At 42.9% G+C, this 24391-nt stretch overlaps 1 protein-coding gene across 1 annotated transcript in view; it reads left to right on the top strand.

The window, feature by feature from the left end:
* LOC142490742 (inactive dipeptidyl peptidase 10-like) overlaps positions 1 to 24391 on the top strand; it is a 75894-nt gene that overhangs the window by 25400 nt on the left and 26103 nt on the right. Inside the window, exons 7-19 of the mRNA XM_075593158.1 lie at positions 4085 to 4137; positions 4802 to 4883; positions 5504 to 5624; positions 12843 to 12997; positions 14128 to 14225; positions 15953 to 16076; positions 16911 to 16949; positions 17944 to 18042; positions 18821 to 18912; positions 19136 to 19183; positions 20845 to 20963; positions 23295 to 23342; positions 24347 to 24391. The exon at positions 24347 to 24391 is cut by the window's right edge and continues 54 nt beyond it. Of these exons, the coding sequence (XP_075449273.1) occupies positions 4085 to 4137; positions 4802 to 4883; positions 5504 to 5624; positions 12843 to 12997; positions 14128 to 14225; positions 15953 to 16076; positions 16911 to 16949; positions 17944 to 18042; positions 18821 to 18912; positions 19136 to 19183; positions 20845 to 20963; positions 23295 to 23342; positions 24347 to 24391 (1123 nt within the window). The remainder of the gene's footprint in view (positions 1 to 4084; positions 4138 to 4801; positions 4884 to 5503; positions 5625 to 12842; positions 12998 to 14127; positions 14226 to 15952; positions 16077 to 16910; positions 16950 to 17943; positions 18043 to 18820; positions 18913 to 19135; positions 19184 to 20844; positions 20964 to 23294; positions 23343 to 24346) is intronic.

Genomic DNA, 24391 nt, shown 5'->3' on the forward strand with positions numbered 1-24391 from the left:
AGTATAGAATTAAGTTGAATATATGGCCAAGTAGGGTAAATTTGAACAAATAAAGTGGGTGATGTAAAAAAGCAAATGTACACAATTGACACAAGTTTCGTAATCTGCATCTTGCACTTGTTTGCGTTATTGTATAAAGGTCTTCGCTCCAAATTGGGCACAATGAGTTTCACTTGACGATTCTTGAAGTGGCTATAGGAGGAGTTAGGGAGAAGGTACATGACAGATTCTGTTCCGGCTCCTGCCCACTGTGACTAGTGGTAGAGACAGGCAGTTTAACTCACTCCCTTTAGATGCACACTGAGCCCTTCATTTGTTTCTGTTCTTTTATTGTAAATCAAACAATAACAACAAATGAGGGGAACTGTGGGTAAGGAACATATGTAGGGGAGAGGTGAATTAAGGTAATTCTACCAGGAGATGGGTCACAGGCTGCTTCTAATGGCTGCTGGCCCCAAAAGGAAGCACACTTTCCTGTGCAGACAGGAATAAGCAGAGGACTGATTAACTCTCAAAATGTAGCAGGGGGGTAAAGCCAAACCAAGAGAGTTTAGACAGAGGGGGTTGCCAAGGCAACAGGCAGGGCGCAATGGGAGAATGGCAACATTTCTATCAACAATTACTTACACTGGGGAGTGCCTGCAGCCTGAGAGCAGAGAAAATACACAATCCTTTTCCAGGACATCCATCGTCTGGTATCTGTGGATACCACTATCTATAAACAATATATGTGGAGCATATAAACATTTGTAAAAGTCCATGTCCACATAACACATGGTACCGGCCAGTACCACAGTGGCTCCAAAGTCCTTTGGTGCCACAGGTGCCAAGGTAGGTGCACCAGTCTAGGATGGATGGGTGCTCCTTAATGTCTCTTTGGCAATAGACACGCCTAGCGGGAACGCCAATCCAGGATGACTGGAGTCCATAGAATGGTTAGGACCCATGAATAACAAAAGGAACATCCAGGTGGTGGTATCCCAAGTCCTCAGAGTCCTGGTAAAAGTTCTGGCTCCAACAAATGCTGGAACTGCGACCATGAACGTTGTCAAGGTTCATGGGAGAGTCAAGCTGACCTTGCCTCCGGGGTCGTGAAGTCTTGATTGTTGGGTAATTCCAACTGTGTGTTCCCAACACACTTGGAATTGGTAAGGCAACAACCTGTTCTTTTGGGGTTGCCCTTGTTGATTAGAGCAGCAGTGCACATAGTGGGGGTGCTCCCCCCAGGGGGGTGCTGGATTTGTCTGGGGGGGCGCGGGCAGTTGCAGAGGCCCTCGCTCTTTCCCGAGAGGACCCAGCAAGTCTAAAACTTACCTGGACTCTGCCGGCGTCACTCGTGTCCATGGCAACGCGGCGTCACATGAGGTTGCGGGATCATGTGACGTCACACACGTCAAATGACGCCGGTCGAGGTAAGGAGGGGGGTGCAGTACCGAGAGGAGCAGGCAGGGGGGGTGCAGCAAAAAAAGTTTGCACGCCCATGGATTAGAGGATTCAACTTCCAGAAGGAACTTCCTATAGAGAGGTCCCTTTTTCTGCTGACACAGCTGGTCTTGTCTACATTCGTCCCCTTCTGGACGCAGCTGAGGGTAATCTTCCTTGCCTCTGTTGTTGCACTGATAGTGCTTAGTCTTTTGCAAAAATGCCAACCACGACGGCTGTCTACTTTACCACCAGCTGTGTGGCTAAAAGCAGTGGTAGCGTGTTTGAGGCGTGCAAACGCTCGCTTTAACATTGTCCATTTTGAGGAACGGTGGAGTCCTTGCATACCTTCAGGTGTCACGTTTGTGACCACAGCACAGACTTAATTCGAATGTACCTGCTGGAACCGATGATATCTCATCAGATTGCATCAGAGACTCTGGTTCTGTTGGCAATTACATGCTCTGTGGATGAGTTGTGGACACTAACCCAGTAGCGTATCTGAAGGGTTCTTGTCTGCAGGCCCATTGTGCCACTGATCTGTTTGTGTGGACTTCTCGATTCCCTTTCCTTAGGTTAGGGGATGTCCACTGGGTGGATGGAGTGGATGCGGAGTTGTCCGATTTGTTTCTCTTATCTTGGAAGATCTCTTTGTCAATCACCTTCAGCAGATTGTTCTCTTCCTTTGATGTGGGTGCTATGTCATCTTTTGTTGTCTGGGCTACTGAACATCCTAGGCCAGGGGTGCACAAACGTTTGACCCTGCGCCCCACTGCCTTCTCATCTCCCCGCTCGCGCTCCTGCTAGGCTCCGGTGTCAAATAATGTCACTGGGTCATGTGACGTCACGTTGTCATGGCAACGTGACCACGCGGCGTCATTTGATGCCAGTTACCATGGCGTTGCCTCTCCGAAGATAAGGTAGGAGACCTTGTGCGGTCCCCCCAGCACTTCATTTAAGAGTCTTGGGGGAGAGAGTGGGACCTCTGCAGCCGCCACTCTCTCCCTGGAAATTCTCCCACCCCCCACTCTGTCCTAGGCCATTGTCACATTCCTCATATAAAGATGTCTTTGTGGTTCTCAGGGGTATGACCTTGTTTCTCTTCATTACTAAGCCTTCCTGTCACTTGGATATGGCTAAGACATGGTTCGAAGAGGGATGTGTGTCCACATTCCATTATGTTTGTTCTTCGTGCATCCACATAATCTGATTTGTGCCCTTTGTCCAATCATACATTGCCCACTATTACCCATCCTACACGTAGGTAAAGTCTTTGGGCATGCGTTGCGATGTTCACGGATTTTGTGCACTCTCAGGATGTCCCTGCTGAGCAGTAGCAACATCTTGACATCTTGTTCTATTGGGGGATGCGGTCAGCTATTCCCCTTAGGTGTGGTTGATGACGCACCACATCTGGTGTGGGAATCTCACTTCTGTTCACAGCCATATGCACTCTATGAGCGTAGGGAGTGGTATCTGTATTCTACCATCCATGGAATGTATGGTGTAGCCATTTGCTCGCCTCCCTGTTGTCTCTATCAGTCCTGCACATGTTCTGAGTTTGTAGGGGAAGGCATTGTCTTGTGTGTTGAATAGGTTGAAGAATTCTGACTTGACTAATGACCTGTTGCTTTGATCATCGATGATCATGTACATCCTAGTAGCCCTCTCAGGTTGTCCCTTGGGGTATACAGTAACGAAGCATATTTTGGAGCACGACCTCTGGTCACGTCCTTCTCTGCAAACCTTGTTGCACTGGGATGTGACAGATGGTGATGGTGTATTCTCTTCTCCCTCCTCCCCACCATCCTTTGCCAAGGTCGTAGGGATGTTGAGTTGGTCAAGTGTCAGTGCCTCTGGATGTAAAGATGTTACGTGCTTGTCACTGTTGCACACTGTACATTTGATGGCTTATTTACAGTCTTTGAATAGATGACTTGTGGAAACACAGCATCTGAAGCAAACTCCAAATTCTCTGAGTAGGTTCTTGCATTCCTCTATGGGCTTCATCCTAAACCCAAAACACCTGTTAAGTGGGTGTGGTTTCTTGTGTATTGGGCATTCCCTGTTTGTGTCCCCTATCTCCCTGCTTGAAGCGATTGAATGATTGGGTCAGGTAGATGTTATAGAAGACATGTCTGTCCTGTGGAGCGAGATAGGCATTCTAGTGTTACTGTATCTTGTCACCGGTCCTTCATTCTTGAGGTTGTTTGCACTGGGTGCAGATGGTGTACCTATGGCGCAACTGGGATCATTTTTCGTATCAGCTGCTTCTTGAATGAAGCTCAAGAACAATGAAAAGGGGGGAAGGTGACTTGCTTCTCCCTTTTGTATTTTGAACCTTGCAAAGACCATCTTTCTTCACCGGGTAAATCCTCACTGATCGTGGCGGCCATTTCACAATCCCGGTTATAACGCGTCTCATTATGTGGACCCCAAGCACCACGTTATAACGGGGTTCAGCTGTATTGCTTTTATTTTCTCTTTTTTGTCCTGATCACATTTTACATTTATTTCTAATTGTCTGATATATATTCTTTTAATAAAAACTGTTTTGTAACTTTGAATATATTTCATCAATGGTTGTGGAAGCGCTAAATATTGTTAATGTCTGTCCCGTATCTGTGTCATTATCCTGCCCTACTGCCTAATCCTGCTGCAGATTTTAGGTGTGTCCCGCACAGCTTCTTACACCATGTACAACATCAGGACCAGGTGAGAATCTAATGGGAATAAGAGGTGAGATGCTTGAGCCCTGGTCACTGTCAACAGATGACAATGTTATTGTCACTTTATTCATCATATCACTGTAAGTGTCGTAACACTGACACTTTCAATTCATTCATCATGTCCCTGCCAGTTAGCTAATATCACTGCCCATGCATTAATCATCTCCCTGCATCTTACTAATCATGTTCCTTGCAAAAGTATTACAAGGTCAATGTCAGCTCTTTACCATGTCACTGAATTGGCCTGGTGCTTCAGTTTGTAAACCTAGTTCTGTGAATGTATTGATCTTATCACTGCGTCTGCAACATTATAATAAAAGCTTTTTTAGCCATTTCACTGGCAGCATATTATTGAATTCGCTGTAGCTGACTAGCCGTGTCATTATCAGCTGTTAGCTCTGTCACTGCCAGCATCCTGTAAATTCTGTCTGTGCTGGAACATTACCCTCCTTACAGAGATCGCAACTCTGACAGCCAGCAAAAGGGCCCTTTTTTGTACTGGTTTTACAATGAATTAGTTCATAGCTCTGCAGTTCTGTGGCAGGGGAGAGCTGCTGTCTTTTCTGTTGTGCAAGCTAGTTTCTGTACTTTACATAAAACTCTATAATACTTAATGACATAACTTTATACCCCCTTTGTATTCCTCACAGGATGCTCTGGGATCTGAAGCCCCCTGGGAAAAATGAGACAATCCTGCAGTATGCTGCATGGGGACCCCATGGGAGTCAACTGGTGCGTCCATGTGGAACTTCACAGCTGCCCTAATTTGAGCGTTCACAGGAGTCAGCAGAGGCTGATTTCCTGGAAGTGTTTCTACACTAAAGGAAGGATGGAGATGACTTGGGACGTGATTGTGTTAATTCAGCAGGTCTCCATGATACAAAAAGGTTAAATAAAGGCAGAAAACTAGGGCATACTGTTCAATGGGGCAAATGCATCAAGTGTTGGGATGAGTTATCGTACCCAATCCGATGTTAACTCCCATTCAAGTCTATGGGAGTCAACACCAGAACGGGTGCGATAACCTATATTAGCACTTGATGGATTTGCCCCAATGTTCAAAATATCCTATTATCCGTTTGACTAATTATGGATTAATATACTGCAAGACTCTAGAAGAAAGTGGATTGATGGAGTGATGCATTGCATATCTCTAGCAGTTAATGAGCTAGCAAGTTAATGTGTTGTAGACATAGGCCAACACCCATAAAGGAAAGGTTTAGTAGAGCAAAATCTGAAACTCTATGAAGTGGGAAAAGGGTTCAATGAGAAATTATCTGCTGCAGCTGAGGGAAAACAAATGTAAGGACAATGAGTTATTTTCCACACATCTTTGCTTCTCTGCCTTCCAGATTTTCATCTTCCAAAATGATATTTACTACCAGCAGGTAGCTGGGGGCCCAGTGCTGAGACTCACTTCATCTGGCGATTCAGAAGCCCTGCTGAACGGCATCACTGACTGGACCTATGAAGGTCAGGCTCTGGGGTAGTCGTGAGACAGAGGGTTAAGTGCCTGACCTAGAGGTTGATGTGCAAGATGCATAAACATGACTGGGCAGAATAGGGTGTGAGAAACGGTGGCAAGAGTATGGAAGATGTGTGTGTATGTGTGTGTGTGTGCCATAAGAAGAATGTATTAAGAAGTTCTAGTAGCTGTAGTGGTTGATTTATTGTACTGTATGTTGTAAAACCTTTTAATTATTTATTTATTTATACAATGTTTTACCAGGAAGTAATACATTGAAAGTTACCTTTTTAAGTGTGTCCTGGGCTGAGAGTTATGATAACAATACTTGGTTACATTAGATGAACAGAGGTTATACAAAACATAGGATTATGTACGTATGGCACACCTGTGAGCATATGAACCTGCATACGGGGCAAGGGCTAATACACAGCTCAGAAGCGGTCCCACTTTTCATCTTCCAAAAGTCCCTCAAATTAACAATATCTCCCCTAAATCCATCCCCATATACAACCTATCACGAACAACACACGTGAGCACGCGACTTAGATATGCAACTAGGGTTAATACACAAAGCTATTCTAGCCAACTCACATCTCTCCTCCTCAAGGTACTTTCAATGAGTTAATATTAACCCTTTACTCAACTGCAATCATATCTATACGCTGCCACCACTCAAAAAATGCAAAAATATGTAATTAATATATCTGCCAGGGTCTCAGGACCCTGTTCATTATAGAACTAGCACTTAACACACATAAATCCGTTGTAGCTAAATGTGTCTGAAAATATAAATACTCTCTGCAGAGCGTGCAACAGTTCATTCAGAGCCCAAAGTATCACTTATTAAATGTTTTAATATATATATAAAAATACAGTGCTTATGTAGCAATTCCCCCTCCCTCCCAACCCCCCCACCATGGAGATTTGTCCGCTACCTGGTGCTCACCTGTAGGTTCTCAGGAGTTCTGAGTGTCCGCCGATGGTATTGGGGATCAACAGGTCAGGCTTTTGTTGTTTCCTCTTCTATCTCTTCGGTGCAGCGCCTCCATCCTCCAGGGGCCTATTATAGATAGTAGTCCCCGCAGGAAACTCTCTTCTTCCTCCTAAATAACACATACTCAGGCAGGCTAAAACAACGTTGTCTTTATTGTCTCACAACATGGATATTTTCTGTTAGTCCCTGGAGCAAACTCAAGGGGTTTGAGGCCTCAAGAGCACCTCCTTAGCTCCCTTAGCCCCTGATGGGATAAGGGGAATCAGCTCCCGCTCCCCTGAGGGAGGGAAGGAAAGAACATGAATCAGAGCCCTGGCTCAACCACACTATAATTTGAGCTGCAGACCCTTTTTATTACCAGGGGAGGGTCCCAGGTCTTAGCCCCAGTAGGTGGGCAGCACCTCGGCCATGGGCCCACCCCTCTGTAACTACTGGGTAGTTATTAAAGCAAGAACAAGGGATTAACCCTAACAATGCCTGCACTTGTACTAGGGCTTATATTTTAGGGCAGGGGATTTTAGTAGCAATTGGCTGTATGGCTACACTTAGATTACAGAAAAAGGATTACAAGAACATACAATTACAGTAAAAGCAGGACAGTTTCTTAAAATAACAGGATAAAACATAAAACAGAAATCCCTATACATTACGTTACCATATCAGGGTTTTCTCCCAGAGAGGTCACTGGCGAAGAAATGAGAAATCACATGTTTGGTCCAAAACACGCTAACATAATTGACCAACATAAGAATGTTTTCATAGATGTCATATTGTCTACACAGCTTCTGAAACCACACAGGTATTTTCTTCAAGTATAGGCACTAATACTGTACATCTATGAAGGACCACTTTGGACCATTACACATTATGGATGGAAAGAAATTATGTAGCGTCAGAAAAAACACTTAAGAAAGTGTTCCAAGATGTCGCTGGTTTTGTAGTTGTTCACCATAACATATTTTGATAAGGAAAAGGGAAAACTGAGAGCACAGCAAAAAACGTGGAACTGGAGGCCAATAGAAAAAATAACAAAAACTTAATTGAAATATGCCTAGTATAAAAAGAGAAACCTCTAACGCGTTTCTCGCTAAGGGCGCTTTATCAACTTGATAAAGCGCCCTTGGCAAGAAACGCATTAGAGGTTTCTCTTTTTTTTTCAATAAAGTGTTTGTTATTTTTTCTACTGGCCTCCAGTTCCACGTTTTTTGCTGTGCTCTCAGTTTTCCTTTTTTGTTATCCTGCACTTACCTGTGGATGCACGCTGCTTCTACCAGATGTCTTCAATTCGCCAGCGGTTGATTTTGTGAGTACCCCAATCACTGAACTGTATGCTGCGTTATCGTCTGTCACTAGGGGATTTGGTCTGGCATTGCGGGGGTCTGCTGGTTCCCGTCGGGGGACCTCATGATCGCCGTGGCCAGCTTTTCCCTATACCTATGTGATTGCCTACGGGCTTTATTTGCTACAGCTACTGCTTTCTGCTTTATACTCAGGACTCCAGTACATCAAGGGTTAATGTGGATGCCTCCGCGTGATGCATGCGTGTCTACTGGGCTAGTAGCGCCACCCACTGAGGTTCATTCCTCTCATGGCTACTATAACATATTTTGATATATTTTGGAGAATTTTACATAGTTACCTAGTAAGTGAGGTTGAAAAAAGATATACGTCCATGAAGTTTAATCTATGCTAAATTTATCCTATACAGTATTTGTAATTACAGTAGATTGCTCCAGAGGAAGGCAAACAAAAAACCCCAGTGAAATATCATCTAATGATATCTCATAAGGGGAAAAATAAATTCCTTCTTGACTCTGAATATTGTCAATCAGATTACTCCCTGATCAACATCCATCCTGTGTTTCTTTATTTGGTATATGTAGAAAAAGTATCCACCGAGGTCGATACCTTTTCTACGACCACTATGACCCTTATAGCAGGAAGCACACCACTAGAGTTTTACACCACCAAGCCATAAGTACTCCCTTCACTGACTTTTTTTTACTTCTTCCACAAGGACCAGGGGAGCATCGTAAGTAACCATGAAAATAAAGAAACATCACATAGTGTAATAATGTTACAGAATATTAGGCTAATGAAAGTGGGCTCGCAAATGGCTACTCACAACAGAGTAGAAATATCAAGCAGTCATCCAACTTAAGGGGTAGATGTTCCCATAGGTGTGCAGCAATATTCAGCAGCCAATCTCAAATGAAGAAGAACAAACCAATGTGTAGAATGAAAGATATATTGACAAACAGTGAAATACAATTCAATGCTTACACATAGGATGATATTCAAGCGCGGTGTATAACATGTAGCAGGTGCACAGCGGGTCGCGATCTCCCTGTGTACCGCACTGCTCTCCGGAATACTTCCACATTCACGCCGGGGGTCACACGTCACTTCCGGTGTGGCAGGAACCTCCGGACTCGGTGGTGCAGATGCTCTCTTGGTGCTCGCTCTCAAAGATCCCTTGCTGAAACACTCTACGCGTTTCGCCGTCGATTGACACAGCTTCGTCAGGAGTGATGGTATGCTGCATCATGTGGATTTATATAACCACTTGCCCTACCTCTAATTAAACATAATTGGCTATCACACTTATGGTTAACCGTAAATCGGCAGGCAAGATTAGAAAACAATCCAGTAGTTCTGTGGCAGACCTATATCTTTACACATGATAAAATATAGTGCCTAAACCTAGTATCCATTACAAATACAATACACTTTTAATATATAACAAATAAAATGAAGTGAAAACATTCACTAAATATAATAAAATGTGACTAAACATCAATCACAAATGAATACAATAAAATATCTTAAAATAATTAAAAAAATTAAAACAGTTTATATTTAATTAAATGGATAAGCTTTTTTTTTTTTTTTTACTTGCCAGATGCTTTCAGGATTGAATGGTGGCTGCGATCCGGTTGATTATTTCCTACAGGGTTGGTTCGTTCATTGCGAGGGGAGCCGCTCTGCCTGTCCTTAACTGGCCAGGTTGGTTGCGGGTTCCCCATACTTCCCCCAGAACTCCATACCCTTACTTAGGAGGCATTTACTGATTACATTGAAGAGTCTCCAGCCACTGGTGGTGTTTTTAATAATATTCTCCATGACTTTCTATCAAAATTTGTTTTATGCTTACTGGAAACAGAATATTTTTTCCACATACTGTAGGCTCTGCAGCACTGATGCTGGACATTCTTGTTCTATTTTTGTATTTATTTGTTATCTGTATACTATTCCTTTCAAAAAAGATGTTCAACCTTTTTTGAACAAATCTATTGTATCTGCCATCACAGTCTCCATGGGTGATGAATTCCACATTGTAACTGCCCTTACTTTAAAGAACCCTTTTCCTTTGTTTCCGGTGAAATCTCCATTCATCCAACCTTAAGGGATGACCCTGTGTCCTTTGTACTGCCCTTGGGATGAAAAGTTATTTTTAGTGTTGTACCGAGTCCTGAAAATTACCGGGTAATGGATACCGGGTACCCGACAAAAAATAGAAATTTTACCGGGCCGGGTGCCCGGCTGGGTAGCATAGACTTACCTGCAGCAGAAGGTGAGGAAGACCGTTGGGGAGGGTAAGGAGGACCACAGCAACATCGTGGGAGCAGCAGTAGACATCCTGGTGACGGTGGCAGCAGAGGACGTCCTTGTTGAGCCAATGGGAGCAGCGGAACACATCACAGCTGATGCCAGTGGGACCCGGGGAATCATGTGACTGGAGCAGGATCAGTACTATTGGACAGTCAGGGAAGAGCTGGCTGTCCAATATTAACACTCCTGCTCCGGTCACATGATTCCCCGGCTCCCACCGTCATCAGCTGTGATGTGTTCTGCTGCTCCCAACAGCTCAACAAGAACGTCCTCTGCTGCACCCGCCACCACCAGGATGTCTGTTGCTGCTCCCAAAATGTCGCCATGGTCCTCCTCACCCTCCGCAGTGGTCTTCCTCACCCTTCGCCGCCAGCTGCAGGTAAGAGGGAGCAGAACGGATATCGCCCGGCGAAGATTCCAGCACCCTGGTGCCAGATCCGGGTAATCTCCAGATATCTGAAAAAGTGCCGGGTACCGGGTAATTACCTAGTACTCGGTACATCACTAGTTCTTTTGAAAGCTCCTTGTATTCACCCCGAATATATTTGTATATAGTTATCATATCCCTTCTTAGACGCCTCTTTTCTAATGTAAACATATCTAATTTAGCTCGCCTTGCAAGTCAGATTATCCATCCCCTTTATTCATTTGTTGGCTCTTCTCTGCACTGTATCTATTTCAATAATGTATTTTCTATGTAGTGGTGCCAAAAATGTTACTCCATATTCAAGGTGTGGTCTTAGTAATGCTTTATAAAAAGGGACATAATTATGTTTACTTCCCTTCCAGCCATTGCCCGTTTAATGCAAGATAAGATCTTGTTTGCCTTTGCAGCTACTGCATGGCTTTGATTCTGATTCTACAACCTTACACAATTTAGTATCATCAGCAAAGATGGAGACTTTGCTCTCTATGCCAACCTCAAGGTCATTAATAAACAAGTTAAAAAGCAGGGGTCCCTGTAGCGATCCCTGAGGTACTCCACTCACAACCTTAGTCCAACCTGACAAAGTTCCATTTATGAAAACTCTCTGTCTATCTTTCAACCAGTTTTCAATCCAGGTGCAAATATTATCGCTGAGTTTAATTTGCTTTATTTTGTACACAAACCCCGTGTGTGGAACCATATCAAAAACCTTTGCAAAATCTAAGCAAACCACAATTAGTTAAGTTATATTTATCCTTTATAATGCTTTTTAAAAACTACTTTATAATTAACTTGAGTGCTTTATTTTTTTTTATTACTGCTTGCTCTAAAAATGGGAGAGATTCCTTTGGTTGCTCATAGCACCCTCAATAATACTTTAAGGGAGTTTTTAGAACATTTTTTTGAATGATTATATACTATACCAGCATCTGTTCTACATTGTTTCTCTGTATCAAAAAGAGGCAGTTACTTTCTCCAGCATCAAGAGAGTATTTCTGGACACAAGACAAGCAGCATTATCCTTAAAATGTAGTTCAATAAATAATGTAAAATGCATGTGTTACAATGTACGTTAGCAACCTTTCTCTCTAGGCCCTTATTTAATATGTTATGAAGCCATCTTTTAACTCCATTTGTTTGAGTGGAGCTAACATTTTCCAAAGCAAAAGGAAAATAGGCCAACTTAATGAATAGAGACCTTGGTGAGTACGGTCCATTAATGAGCCCTGAAAAGCATTGAAATCTTCAGTATTCGAGGAGTCTGCAAAGGAAAGTATATCCATCAGTCCCACTGTAGGAGAGGTGTGCAGAGGTTAAAACACGGAGACTTGTTTTAGGGGGAACATATAGGCTCCTTATTAGCCAAACTTTTAACGTAAACAACTTGTGTTCAGCAAAAACAGGGTTTAATGGAAAACAAACAAAACAAGCCTACAGTAGCTCCCATAGGGAGCACTGAATACACCGCACCCTATCTATGGGTTGAGGGGGGGGGGGGGGGCGAGGAACCCTTAACAACAACTATCACTGAAAAGTTCAAGGTGAAGGTCAGCTACCTTCGGGCCTCAGCTTCCTCCAGTCTGGCTAGGATGGTTGGGGGGGAGAAAGAGTCCCAGTGCAGGCTTCTCTCCACAGCAGTCCACTGTCCAGTATCTTCCTGGGCCAGAGAGAAGTAGTCCCTGTGTGATGTCTTCATCAGTTCAGGCTGTCTCCATGGACTAGAGATCTATAGCTCTGAGAGCCTTAAGCTTTTTAAAAGAACTAACGAGCCAGCTGGGCAGGTTAAATAGGACAGTCTGCTCTGCATTAACCTGCTCAGTGCTGGGCTCCAGCTCTTGACAGAGGTTTCCCTGCAAAGCTACTTAAACATGGAAGGCACCATGTTACACCTACCTTAAGACTTTAGGTGTCTCTGGGCAACTAGAACATCAAGGCTATCTTCCTCAATATCTCCAGTCTTAATGGTGACTCTGTAACTCTTTGGTTAGCCCTGGCTCCTCCAGTACTGAATGGATTGATGTTTGCTTTAAAAGTATATGAATTGAAGCCCCTATAAATGCAAGGTCTGATGTAGTAGCGTCCGAAAACATTGCCCTCCAGCTTTTAAAGGTTTAAAATGACAGAACATTTGACTACAAAGCAATGTAAACGAGCTGATGATGTCTTCTACATGGGGGGGTTGTCTCTCAGCGGAGGTGCTGCACAGTTACGCTGCCCACTGGTGGTCTCCCGATGGAGCAAGGCTGGCCTATCTCTCCATCAACAACACCCACGTACCCAACATGGAGCTGCCATACTTTGTGGGGGCCGATTACCCTTCCAGCAGACGTTACTTCTATCCTAAGGCGAGTTCCCTCACACATGGTCACGTTCTATCTCATCATCTACCATTGTATTGTTTATTGTCTTTCTTTCCTTTCCTTCTTTGCTTTATGTCCCCTCCAGCTCTCTTGGGCTCTCTCAAATCGTTGTCTTTTCCTGCTCCTTTTTTTTCTGTGAGTTTTTCGCTCCACTTTTCTCTGTGGTCTTCTTTGTACGATGCAGACAAATAACAGCATGCAGTGGGTGAAAGACAAGTTCCTCTTTTGACTTCTGTGGTATACATGGGAATCTGTAAAACATGATATTTTCTAATTTATATTTAAAAGGCGGTGACAGCTTTCAGCAAAACACACTAAATTAATATGTAGCATTATCATACATGCATCAAATAACTCTACCTGTGTCTCCTACAATTTCTCTATATAACCACTCCCTGTATCTCTGTTCAAGCAGACAGTGCAAACTTGGAGCATTGACATATGCTCAAAATTATAGATTCTAATACAAAGAAATCCCTCTATTTTTATTTATACATTACATGTTTTGCTCTGCTTTGCCATGTTTTCTCTAACCTTCTCCTGTCACCCCTGTTCCCTTTGGTTCCCCTGTCACACTGTTCTAGTTTCTAGTCTATCTTCCTCTTTCACTTTTAACTACCATCAGTCTGACTTACCTCTTTCATTTGATATCTCTCTAATATTGTATATCAGTCATTACAGTATTTTATCTTACCCTCCTCCTTTCACCTTTCTTCCCTCTTTTACATACAGTACTCTCATATCTCTCTATTATCCCGCTATAACAGTATATCTCTAGTTTTCACATTGGACACTCACCCTCTATCATAGCCCACTCTTTTCATGTATTCACTCAATCATTTCTCAATATTCTGTCTCTTATCCTCATCTCTCTCAAAATCTGTCACCGTCTTGTGTTTCTGTCCCATCTCATCTGACCATTGTTCCAATATTGTATCTCCTGTTTTCTCTCTCATCCCTCTATTTTACCTCCTGCTCCATCATACCATAACCCCTCCTGCCAATATAATATATCCTCTTCTGTCCTCCATCTTACTTTCTCTTTTCTCATTTCTTTTTATTCCTATCGCAGCCCCCTCTTGGCTTATCTTCCCCATCGCTCTTCTGTCTTGCAGGCTGGGCAGCCCATTCCACTAGTGAAGGTCTTTGTGGTTAACCTGTATGGTCCATCCCACACTCTGCAGCTCCTTCTTCCTGACATCTTTGAGCACAGGTAGAGCAGCGACTACAATATTGTTTGGTAAAAAGGATCCAGCGACAGTGAGGCAGAAGATACTTTGGGCTGTTGCCTACCTTCAAACTTATTACAACCCCTTTGGATATACAGTATTTTTGATATACAGTACTTTCTATGGGGAGAAATTGATGTTTATACATCTCTATGACAGTCATATTGTAGGGGGGGGGCCTATCCTACTTAGTAATGTTTTCCAAGAGCGATGGGGGTGTGTGGTAATGGGCACTGGTTTCTATGGAAAGCTTTACCAGGGTCAGGGCAGGCATGTAAAAGATAAGGACCAGATTTGGTAAGTGTACATTTGTCGGAATGATGTGTGATTGTAAACTAATGTCGAAGACTGCGTTTACAGGGAGTATCTAACGTTACTGAGTGATATAATGGTCACCAATATTAGACAACAGCATTATAATTTTTTTGTATTGGAAATAACCAACTAGAAATGTTTTATTTTGTGATAGTAACACTAACCAAGAAAAAGTAAGTGCTTTTTGTTTCTTGCATATATTAGTAAGTAGGTTTATTTATAAATAATCCAAACCTTTTTCTCTTGCAATGCTGATGTTACTGTAAATTACTTTTGGTAAATTGTTAAGTATTTTAAGGGCCTCTGTATAAAGGCACATCGTCTCCACAAGAATAATATGGCTCTTGGCTTATGCGTGTGTTTCAAACTCAATCACAATGTTATCTTTACAGACTGCAGTGCTAGAATAATCTGAGAATAGATACAACACTTTAAGAGTTAAAGCTGCAGTTCAGTCAATATCCTGCATGTGTGTTTTTTTTTAATAAATCAGTTCTGTAGTAAGAAAAAATACTTTTAGCATTTTCTGTTTTTAAAAAAACAACTTTGAAAGACCAATTTTCTTGTATTCTATTTTAACAGCCATTTGCTAAGGCACTGCCCCTTCATGTCCTGTCACAAGCCCTGGCACACCCCTTTGTCAGCCCTGCCCTCCCTCTAGCACTTGTCAGTGCAGGATTGCTCATGAATATTCATGAGCTTCCACTGATAGACAAGCAGAATATAAACAGATCCCTTCACTAATTATGTCACCAAATTTCGACCTATCAATACATGGAGAACGAATTGAGCTGCAGCTATACAGTTCTTTAGGTAATTAGAGATTGCCCACATAAAACTATTGAAGTAAAAAAATTAATTAAAAAAAAAAAAGACTGAACTGCAGCTTTAAGTAATTGAAGCAATGGTCTTAACTCCAGGGAGAATGCTAATGGATAAATGTTCCTCATCCTATGATGTTCACTCAGTGATGGCACTACTCCATAGGGAGATTAAGAAATTGCTTAAGAGTCCAATTCAGTTATTTCGCTTAAGGATTTATATTGTGTTCTTAACTAAAAGAAGAGGGGCTCCAAGATATTATTATATTGAAGGGTTATTCCACCACTGGATCACAGTATGGGAGAGATTGATGGAGATATTTTGGTCTCCGGTAACAAAAATGTTGATCATCACAATGGAGAAGGGTTTACTGGAGCGATGCTTGCTTGGTCTTAGCAATACGGAAATGGCTAATGCAGCAATTAATTTCAGGCCTGCACAGTAAGGTAGGTGGTAATTGAGCAGACCTGGGAGGAGGAGCCAAGTCATCAGAGTGGATACAGAATGAATTCCACAGGAGTGGTACACCCATATCTGCAAAATCCTGAACCTCATCGTTTGCCTCTTGTTTCAGGGAATACTACATCACCCTGGTGAGTTGGGTAACTAACACCAGACTCGCAGTGCAATGGTTAAGCCGCTCCCAGAACTTCTCTCTTCTCACATTCTGTGATGCCACCACTGGAGCCTGCATAGAGGTCAGTGATCTCGCCTCTCACAACCTCCGTCGTCCATCCAAACCAGCCTCGAAAATACATTCAGATATTGGACTTGCCCTCCCTACTGTTCTTTTGTCATGTCACTAGTTCACATTGAAAAGGTGCCGAGTACTACAGTAGCAAGCAACCTATTTATAGAGTAAGCCCAGAAGACCCCTGTTACTATCCTAACCACTCACTAGGACCTGTTACAATAATCTCCCACTCAATGTAGCTTTGTTTAATTGACAAGAACTCTTTTTCACAGTCACATTCTTCAGGTTCTGTAACTGTTAAGTGAACCAGATTGTTTCATTGTCGCACTCATTAGACATGTTTCTTTATAAATGTCATAGCTTATGCTCATAATTCAAGTCCATTTTTCTTTCGAATCAGACAACCGCTCGCAATTACTAAAAATGTGATATTATTTTTCTTTACTTTCTTACTTTTTTTTAGCCATCTTTATCACAAGGATGGTCACCATTAACATTGATATTGAAATGTTGTCACTATTAAACATAATAACAATAGTTATCTGACAGATAATTATCTTCTTTATCACCAGTGGAGACATTTTTACCATTGTTATCATCAGAAGAATAGTGCCCCATCGTAATCATCCAGAGAACCATTACTCTGCCACGATCATTATCACCTGAAGAAACACTCCAACCATGGTTATCACAAGGAGAATCACAAGTATCATCATAATTAATTACCAGGAGACTCACTATGAGTTTCATTATCAGCAGGAGCATCAAGTTGGTGCATTGGTGTAATCGGTATCACCAGCTCCTGAGATAATGATATCATTGTTTATTGTATGTTTAGAAGTACAGAGCCTCATCTGATGTCTGGATAAGTATCCAGGTAAGGAAACCCGTCCTAATTATCATTCCACATATGCTCTCTCTCACTCAGATTTTCTTTCCCTATTGCTCTCTTAGCCAGTGGGTTAATCTAGTTCAGGGGTGGCCAACTCCAGTCCTTAAGGGCCACCAACAGATCAGGTTTTAACGATATCCCTGCTTCTACTCAGGTGGCTCAGTCATTGACTGAATGTAACGATGCTCGTCTCTAAACAGGAAGCGACCCGCAAGGCTGAGGTAGGATATAGATCACTGACCTGAACTGAAAGATAGAGTCCTGAATCGAGAATAGAATAGTCGGGGTCACAGACTGGGGTCGTGGCAGAGGTGCAAGGTCGGGGTCACAGGCAATGGTCGAGGCAGGCAGCATAGGTGCAAGTTCGGGGTCACAGGCTGTGGTCGAGGCAGGCAGCAGAGGTCCATGGTCATGGTCACAGGTGACGGTCAAGGCAGGCAGCAGAGGTGCAATTTCGGTATTACCGGCTAGGGTTGAGGCAGGCGGCAGAGGTGCAAAGTTGCGGTCACAGGCAATGGTCGAGGCAGGTGAAAGAGGTCCAAGGTCGGTGTCACAGGCTGGAAACAAGGCTGTGTGAAGATCAACAGGAACACAGGAGCCAGACAGGAATAAACAGAAACTATGCTCTGGCAACATCCTGGAGGAAGTGCTACCTCTTTATAGGCAGGACTTCAGTGACCAAGATGTCCCCTGCAGCCTCAGTGTGGGCAGGAGTAAAGGACTGCCAGGGAAGAAGATGGACATTGTGGCTTCAGTGTGGGCGCTGAAATCTCATTCTGAGCCATTTGTGCTGAAGCAGGGATATCCTTAAAACCTGGCCTGTTGGTGACTCTTGGATCTAGCATATCTGTTTGTCTCTTCTAATCCATGTCTTTGTGTGGCACCTTTTGCTTTGTGTGACTATCTCCCTCTGTGGCTCTGTATCTCTGTCTGAAAGTATGTTGTCCTCTTTATGAAACACATTGCCCTCTCTATGTAGGGTGAACTTGTGGTCTCTGCAGATGCTGTTTTCCTCTCAGTGCCCGTGAAGCAGGGAGCACGGGGGGAATTCCTCCACGTCGCCATGTTATCTCCACAGGTAGCCCTCCATGAGCACAAGCAGCTGGTTATGTGCGGTGTCTACTATGTACCTATGGAAGTGGGTGTATGGAAATGTGAACACTATTATTCCGGGGTGGGATTCTAACATTTTAATAACCGGTTCTTACCTTCACCTGTCCGGGCGGCGTCTCCTAGCATGCTCCCCTTGCAAATCTTCTAAAAATGGCTGCGCGGTGTCACATGGCACCACGTTGCCATGACAGTGAGACGTCATGTAGCGTCTCGTTGCCATAGCAACGGACGTCGCATGATGCGGTTACATCACGTGGTGTTCCCGTTGGCATGGCAACGTCGCGCCATTTGACGCCGCGCGGCCATATTGACAAGATATGCAGGTAAAAGATGCCGGTAGACGCCACCCGCCGCCTGCCCGGACAGGTAAGAGAATAAAGCACCGGTTCGGCAAACTTGTGAAATTTTAGTAACAGGTTCATACAAACCGGTGCGAACTGGTTGAATCCCACCACGGCTATTACTACGTATTTATATGTTTTTGTAAAACGACTATAGGTTGGTGGAGGAGGGGTTTGGGAAATAGGTTCTCTTCACAAAATCAAAATGTAGATTAAATGTACTGTAATTATCAACAAAAATGTTTGGATATGCAGTTATGGGTCTCTAAGCATTAATCTTGCTCCCTTGTGCTTATCATCGTACAGTATAGCATAATAATAATATTTCATTCATACTAAAGGGTTATAGAATATATAGCTATTCCATATCCCATGGATTTCTACCATCCAACATCTCTGCAGCTTGGTGGCAAGGAGTATGATCTGCGCATGCTGACCTCCGGGGACTGGGATGTGACGAGGATCGTGGCATATAACCAAGGGAACAGGACAGTGTGAGTTACTGGATAAACCTCGCCTGACAGAAATACCCGGATAGAAATGTAAGGAAGAATGGCACTGGGTAGGGGGTAGCAGAAGAGGACATTTCCTCTTCTATACATAGGACTTTTTAATTCAATGATATTCCATACGTTATTTCCAATACACATACAATTAAGGAAGGCATTGCTTGGATTGAGGTCAGATGAATAATTAATAAGTGATGTCTCTCTTCAGTTACTTCCTGAGCACTGAGGACATGTCCAGAAGAAGACACCTGTACAGGTGAGTATAAACCCCTTGGGGAGATCCTTCATTACAATTATGTTACCTGTTTAAAAAAAACAGCTCTGTACACCTAAATGTTTTTGATATAAGAATATAAATGGATAAATCCTTCTGACAAGCCATGTTTTCAGAAGTAGGGGTGTCTGAGACAGAAACACACAAGAGAAAATATATACCCCATCCTGTACAGTGGCCTTATGCTCTGATGACTTGGGTGCCCGATATTGTAAGAACGTTGTTGCTTAAATTAATTTTGTCAGACAGGACCATGCACTAAACAAATATAGCGTAATCCACCTCATAGGATTCCCTTGTGTGCCCAGCTCTAACCGCCCTTCACCTCCACCCTCTCTTCTGCATTTACCACCCTTTTAGTACAGACGTATAATTCAGTGGGACAGGGGCCCTGCTCTCACTTTGTGTTCCTACTTCACTCACAATCTGTTATCCATAGTGCTTCTATATTGTACTTTGTGCTATTGAATTCACTGACAACATTTTACATATAGAAAGGAAATACATCTTTCATCTGACAATGGGTTGGGGGAAGGACACAGCGTAAGGGTAATTGATAATACTATTGATTGGCAGTAACAAAACTAGAATTTCTAAGTGATAATGCCATCACTTTGAAGCAATAATGTAATCAAGTCCAAGTGATAATAACTATTGATTTTATATCTATACAAAATTAAGTGCTAATGCTGTCCACTCCAAGTAATAATGCCATTGATTTTAAGTTATCATTTTAAAGTGGGAATGTTCCAAACTCTGCAACCAGAACATAAGGCATGAAAAGTAATGAACCTATCCTAAGCTTGACAGACATCCCATATATACAGGATTGTCCCTTTTTCATTGACTTGTCATGCTGTCCCGGAAAAGTCTGTTAGGACGTATAATTGTCCCATATTTTAGTGTCTTGACGTGAAATGCCTGAATTTAAAATAACTGTTATGAAATCAGTTATTAAAGCATAATACTTTTCTAGGTGAGTTGAATACAGGCATACCCCGGTTTAAGGACACTCACTTTAAGTACACTCGCGAGTAAGTACATCTCGCTCAATAGGCAAACAGCAGCTCACGCATGCGCCTGTCAGCACGTCCTGAACAGCAATACCGGCTCCCTACCTGTACTGAAGCTGTGCGCAAGAGGGGAGACTATAGAGCCTGTTACACATGCGTTATTTATATCAGTTATGCACGTATATAACGATTGCAGTACAGTATAAGCATCGATAAGTGGGAAAAAGGTAGTGCTTCACTTTAAGTACATTTTTGCTTTACATACATGCTCCGGTCCCATTGCGTACGTTAATGCGGGGTGTGCCTGTAGTTACCTTTTCCGATAGATGTCGCCTTACTAAATTATGAAAATAATAAAGTTAGGACACTGCCTGGTCATAATCCCATAACACCCAGTCCTATAGGTGTTACCTTTTCTCCCATCGCTACTTGTTAGGTCAGCGAGCGCCTTTCCCCGCCCGGCCAAGCGCAGAGAGGAGAGAAACCAAGGAATATAGCGGTCAGGCGGGAGACACCATTCAGCTCGAAGCATTCGCAAATCATTCATCGCTCATTATGACGTCGCACTTTCACACTGGATATCGACGTCCCGTATTATAAAAACTTAACTGTTGTCCTTTCCAAATGTAGTGTGGACACATCAGGATCCCTTAACCGCACCTGTGTGAGCTGTGACCTGGTTCCAGATTGCCATTTTGTGGACGTGGTTTTCAGCCCTGGTGGCAGCTACTTCATCCTGTACTGCAAAGGTTAAATAACATATGGGGGTGGGGAGGAACTAAGAAAATACAACTTTGATAACAGAGTTGCTTTAAGTACTTAATATACCCATGTTAAGCTGGCCTGGAGGGCTCCTGTCACCATAACGCTTAAGGCCGAGTTTCTGGTGGAGTCTACAGCGACGGCGTGACGTCAGCCGTCGCCGTCCTACAGTGATTCCTGCACTCTGCAGGAGACCAGAGATCGCGACCGGGGGGCGTGGCCGTGAGCGGTTCGCCCTTATTGGCTAAACCGCTCAAGTATCCGTGACGTCACCCCTCGATTGCTGGAAATATCAAAATCATCTGGCTTCCAGCGATCGCGACGGCTGACGTCACGCTGTCGTAGTCGCGCCCCACTCTGGGCACCCGCGACGGACATGTACTTGCTTCGGCGCTGCGCAACGTCGCAGTCGCTGTAGCCAGTACTCTAAACTCAGCCTTAGTCTCCTTTAATCATACAGCATAATGACAAATAAAAATGTTTAAAAAGGAAGCTTGTTGCAGCTGAAACAATAGCACTTTTGTGGCACGGTGAGGCTGTCCAAAATATTTTCTACATCTGTATCTGCCTTTGGCAATTCCTTAGTGATTACTTTTTAGTTAACTGTTTAGCACAGGTGTAAAATGCAGAATTCTTCTCCCCAATGCATATCTGTGCCTGGTGGGCTGGCAGAAGGAAGTGTCTCAGCAGGATGGGAAACTCCAGGTCAAATTCAGGGGCAGGGAGGTCAGGTTAAGATGTCACCATAACACTGACAAAGATGTGGAATTTTATCACGGACTGGTCCAGGTAATAGATCTGGGCAATCAGTCTTCTGTGTGCAATGGTTCAGTCCTGGTTCAGAGGTGACAGTGAGGCATTAAGACAGACACTTTATAATGGGATGTATCAAATTCTGCATCGCGGGACATTTTATTAGCATTTGTTAATATTAAATAAATTTGCCATATCTGGTAAAGTGGCAAAAACTTCTCTAACCAACGATACAGTAGGCCTCATACTGTATGTAAGACAAACCAGTAACACGTTTCTTACATCTGACACAGGATTTTTCTGCCGTGCATCTAAATTAAATTTTTAATAAACATTACACCTCCTGCCCTCCCCCAACCCGTGCAGCCTATGTAGCAAACGTGTATGTGCTACATTTGACCATGTAGCACTGTAGAGCTATGTTAATTGCTGGTCAGTGCAGACCAGGGAAGATCTCCCCTGCTGAAATCACTCTTCTGGCTTCCGATCAAATCCCACATCTCGCACTCAATTCTCCTCCTCATTTTTAAAGCTTTACACTCTTCTGCCCCTCCTTACATCTCAGCCCTAATTTCTCGCTATGCAATATCCCGACTCTTGCATTCTGCTCAAGGATGTCTTCTCTCTACCCCCTTTGTATCTAAAGCCCTCTCCCACCTTAAACCTTTTTCACTGACTGCCCCACACCTCTGGAATGTCCTTCCCATCAATACCCGATTAGCACCTTCTCTATCCACATTTAAGACACCTTAAGACACACTTGCTAAAAGAAGCATATGAATAGCACTGTGGATAATACTAGACACATGATACATAAAGCTTGGCCCCCTGCAGAAGCACTTACCAGAATGCCCTCCTACTGTCTCTGTATGTTCTACCTACCAATTAGATTGTAAGCTCCTCGGAGCAGGGACTCCTCTTCCTAAATATTATTTTTATGTCTGAAGCACTTATTCCCATGATCTCTATTATTTGTTATTTATATGATTGTCACGTGTATTACTACTGTGAAGCGCTATGTACACTAATGGCGCTATATAAATAAAGACATACATACATCTTTAGCTTTTAACCAAACAAATCACACAAATTCATATTTTGAAAGCAGTTATAGCAAGAGAAAGAAAGAAAAATGGCTGTTAATAGCAAAATAGCAAATGGAGCATAGAAATGATACCTTTACATCTAATATTAATGGGAAAATGCACTTTTCTTGACCTCGGAGTCTCCTTCTTTAGGAAGATGCTATCTAATGTACTTTTAGCTCTGGATCTGATGCTAGACCTCATTTAGCAAAATATCTCATTGTTGCTAGAAAAGTTGCATAAAAGCCTATTTGACAAATTTACAATATTGTAATTTAAATAATCAGTTTATAAATAGAATTAAAAAAACAATCTGGCACCAGTTTACTGTACATAGTTTACACAAAGTCAAACCAGAGAGACTGAGGGCTACTGTATATAGGACTTATTTGTATGAGAAGTACAAATCGGATACTTTTGATCCCCATCACCCAGGTGGGCTTTTTCCTGGCTGTGAATGTGCTGTGTTCTTTCTTACAGGCCCAGGAGTCCCTCAGGTCTCTGTTCACCAAACTCACAATCCAAGAGGTGAGTGGTTCCACCGGCTACATGCTGACCACTTCTGTGCTGTTATTATGCCTGTCTGCTTCCAACGGCAAGTATAGATCATGCTACATCCAGAAGAAGAATGCACCCATGCACTCCAAACTTGTAAATAAAAACCAGGCTTTATTCAAACACATAGTTGCAGAAATAAATGTATGGAAGCAAGGGATGGCATACTGTATATAGAGGTGTGTGTGTGTGTGTGTGTGTGTGTGTGTGTGTGTGTGTGTGTGTGTGTGTGTGTGTGTGTGTGTGTGTGTGTGTGTGTGTGTGTGTGTGTGTGTGTGTGTGTGTGTGTGTGTGTGTGTGTGTGTGTGTGTGTGTGTTAGAAGGCCAGCCTTCTCAAAAGATGTGAAATAATGAAAACATGTATTTTGAGAGGGCTGGCCTTCTATACCTTATACCTTATGTGCTTTACTGCCTTAGCACTTCAACTGAGACTTTCTGGGATGTACCCCCTCTTAACTAAAATGATCAAAGGTAAGATCCCAAAGATCATGAACAAAATATCAATTATGAACGGATCCGCGCTACTCCTAGCTCAGAGTACCTACCGGGTTCCAAATTTTTTACTTTATTTGCCAGTAAAATGAAAGTAAAATCAAAGATGGCTGCCGGGGTCTTCAATTAGGAGGCTGCGGCTTGCTAGTGCACCATGGGAGTGAATCTTGCATGGTAGTCGTATTTATTTTCCAAAAGGGACCACAAATAACGACTCACAAAAAGGTAAATATCTAAAGAACCACCAGGTCTCCGGAGATAAAAATAGTGAGGTTCAGAGAAAATTAAATAGAGTGGTGGGGATTGCTGCTTTCTGAAAATAGAAGGTATCACGTTGGCAAAAAGAATTTAACTGCACCAAAAAAGATAGTGATGATGCGATATATATAAGTTGGTTATGTAATGTTTACAGCTATAGCCTTTCAGAAATACCCGGGGACGTGGTTCAGCTCTGTCACATGTTTTTTTTTGTTTCCATGTCACAGATTTCATAGTGCTGGAGGAGAACCAGTTACTGAAAGCTTCCCTCA

The sequence above is a fragment of the Ascaphus truei genome, chromosome 3, assembly GCF_040206685.1.
Source record: "Ascaphus truei isolate aAscTru1 chromosome 3, aAscTru1.hap1, whole genome shotgun sequence".
Classification (NCBI taxonomy): domain Eukaryota; kingdom Metazoa; phylum Chordata; class Amphibia; order Anura; family Ascaphidae; genus Ascaphus; species Ascaphus truei.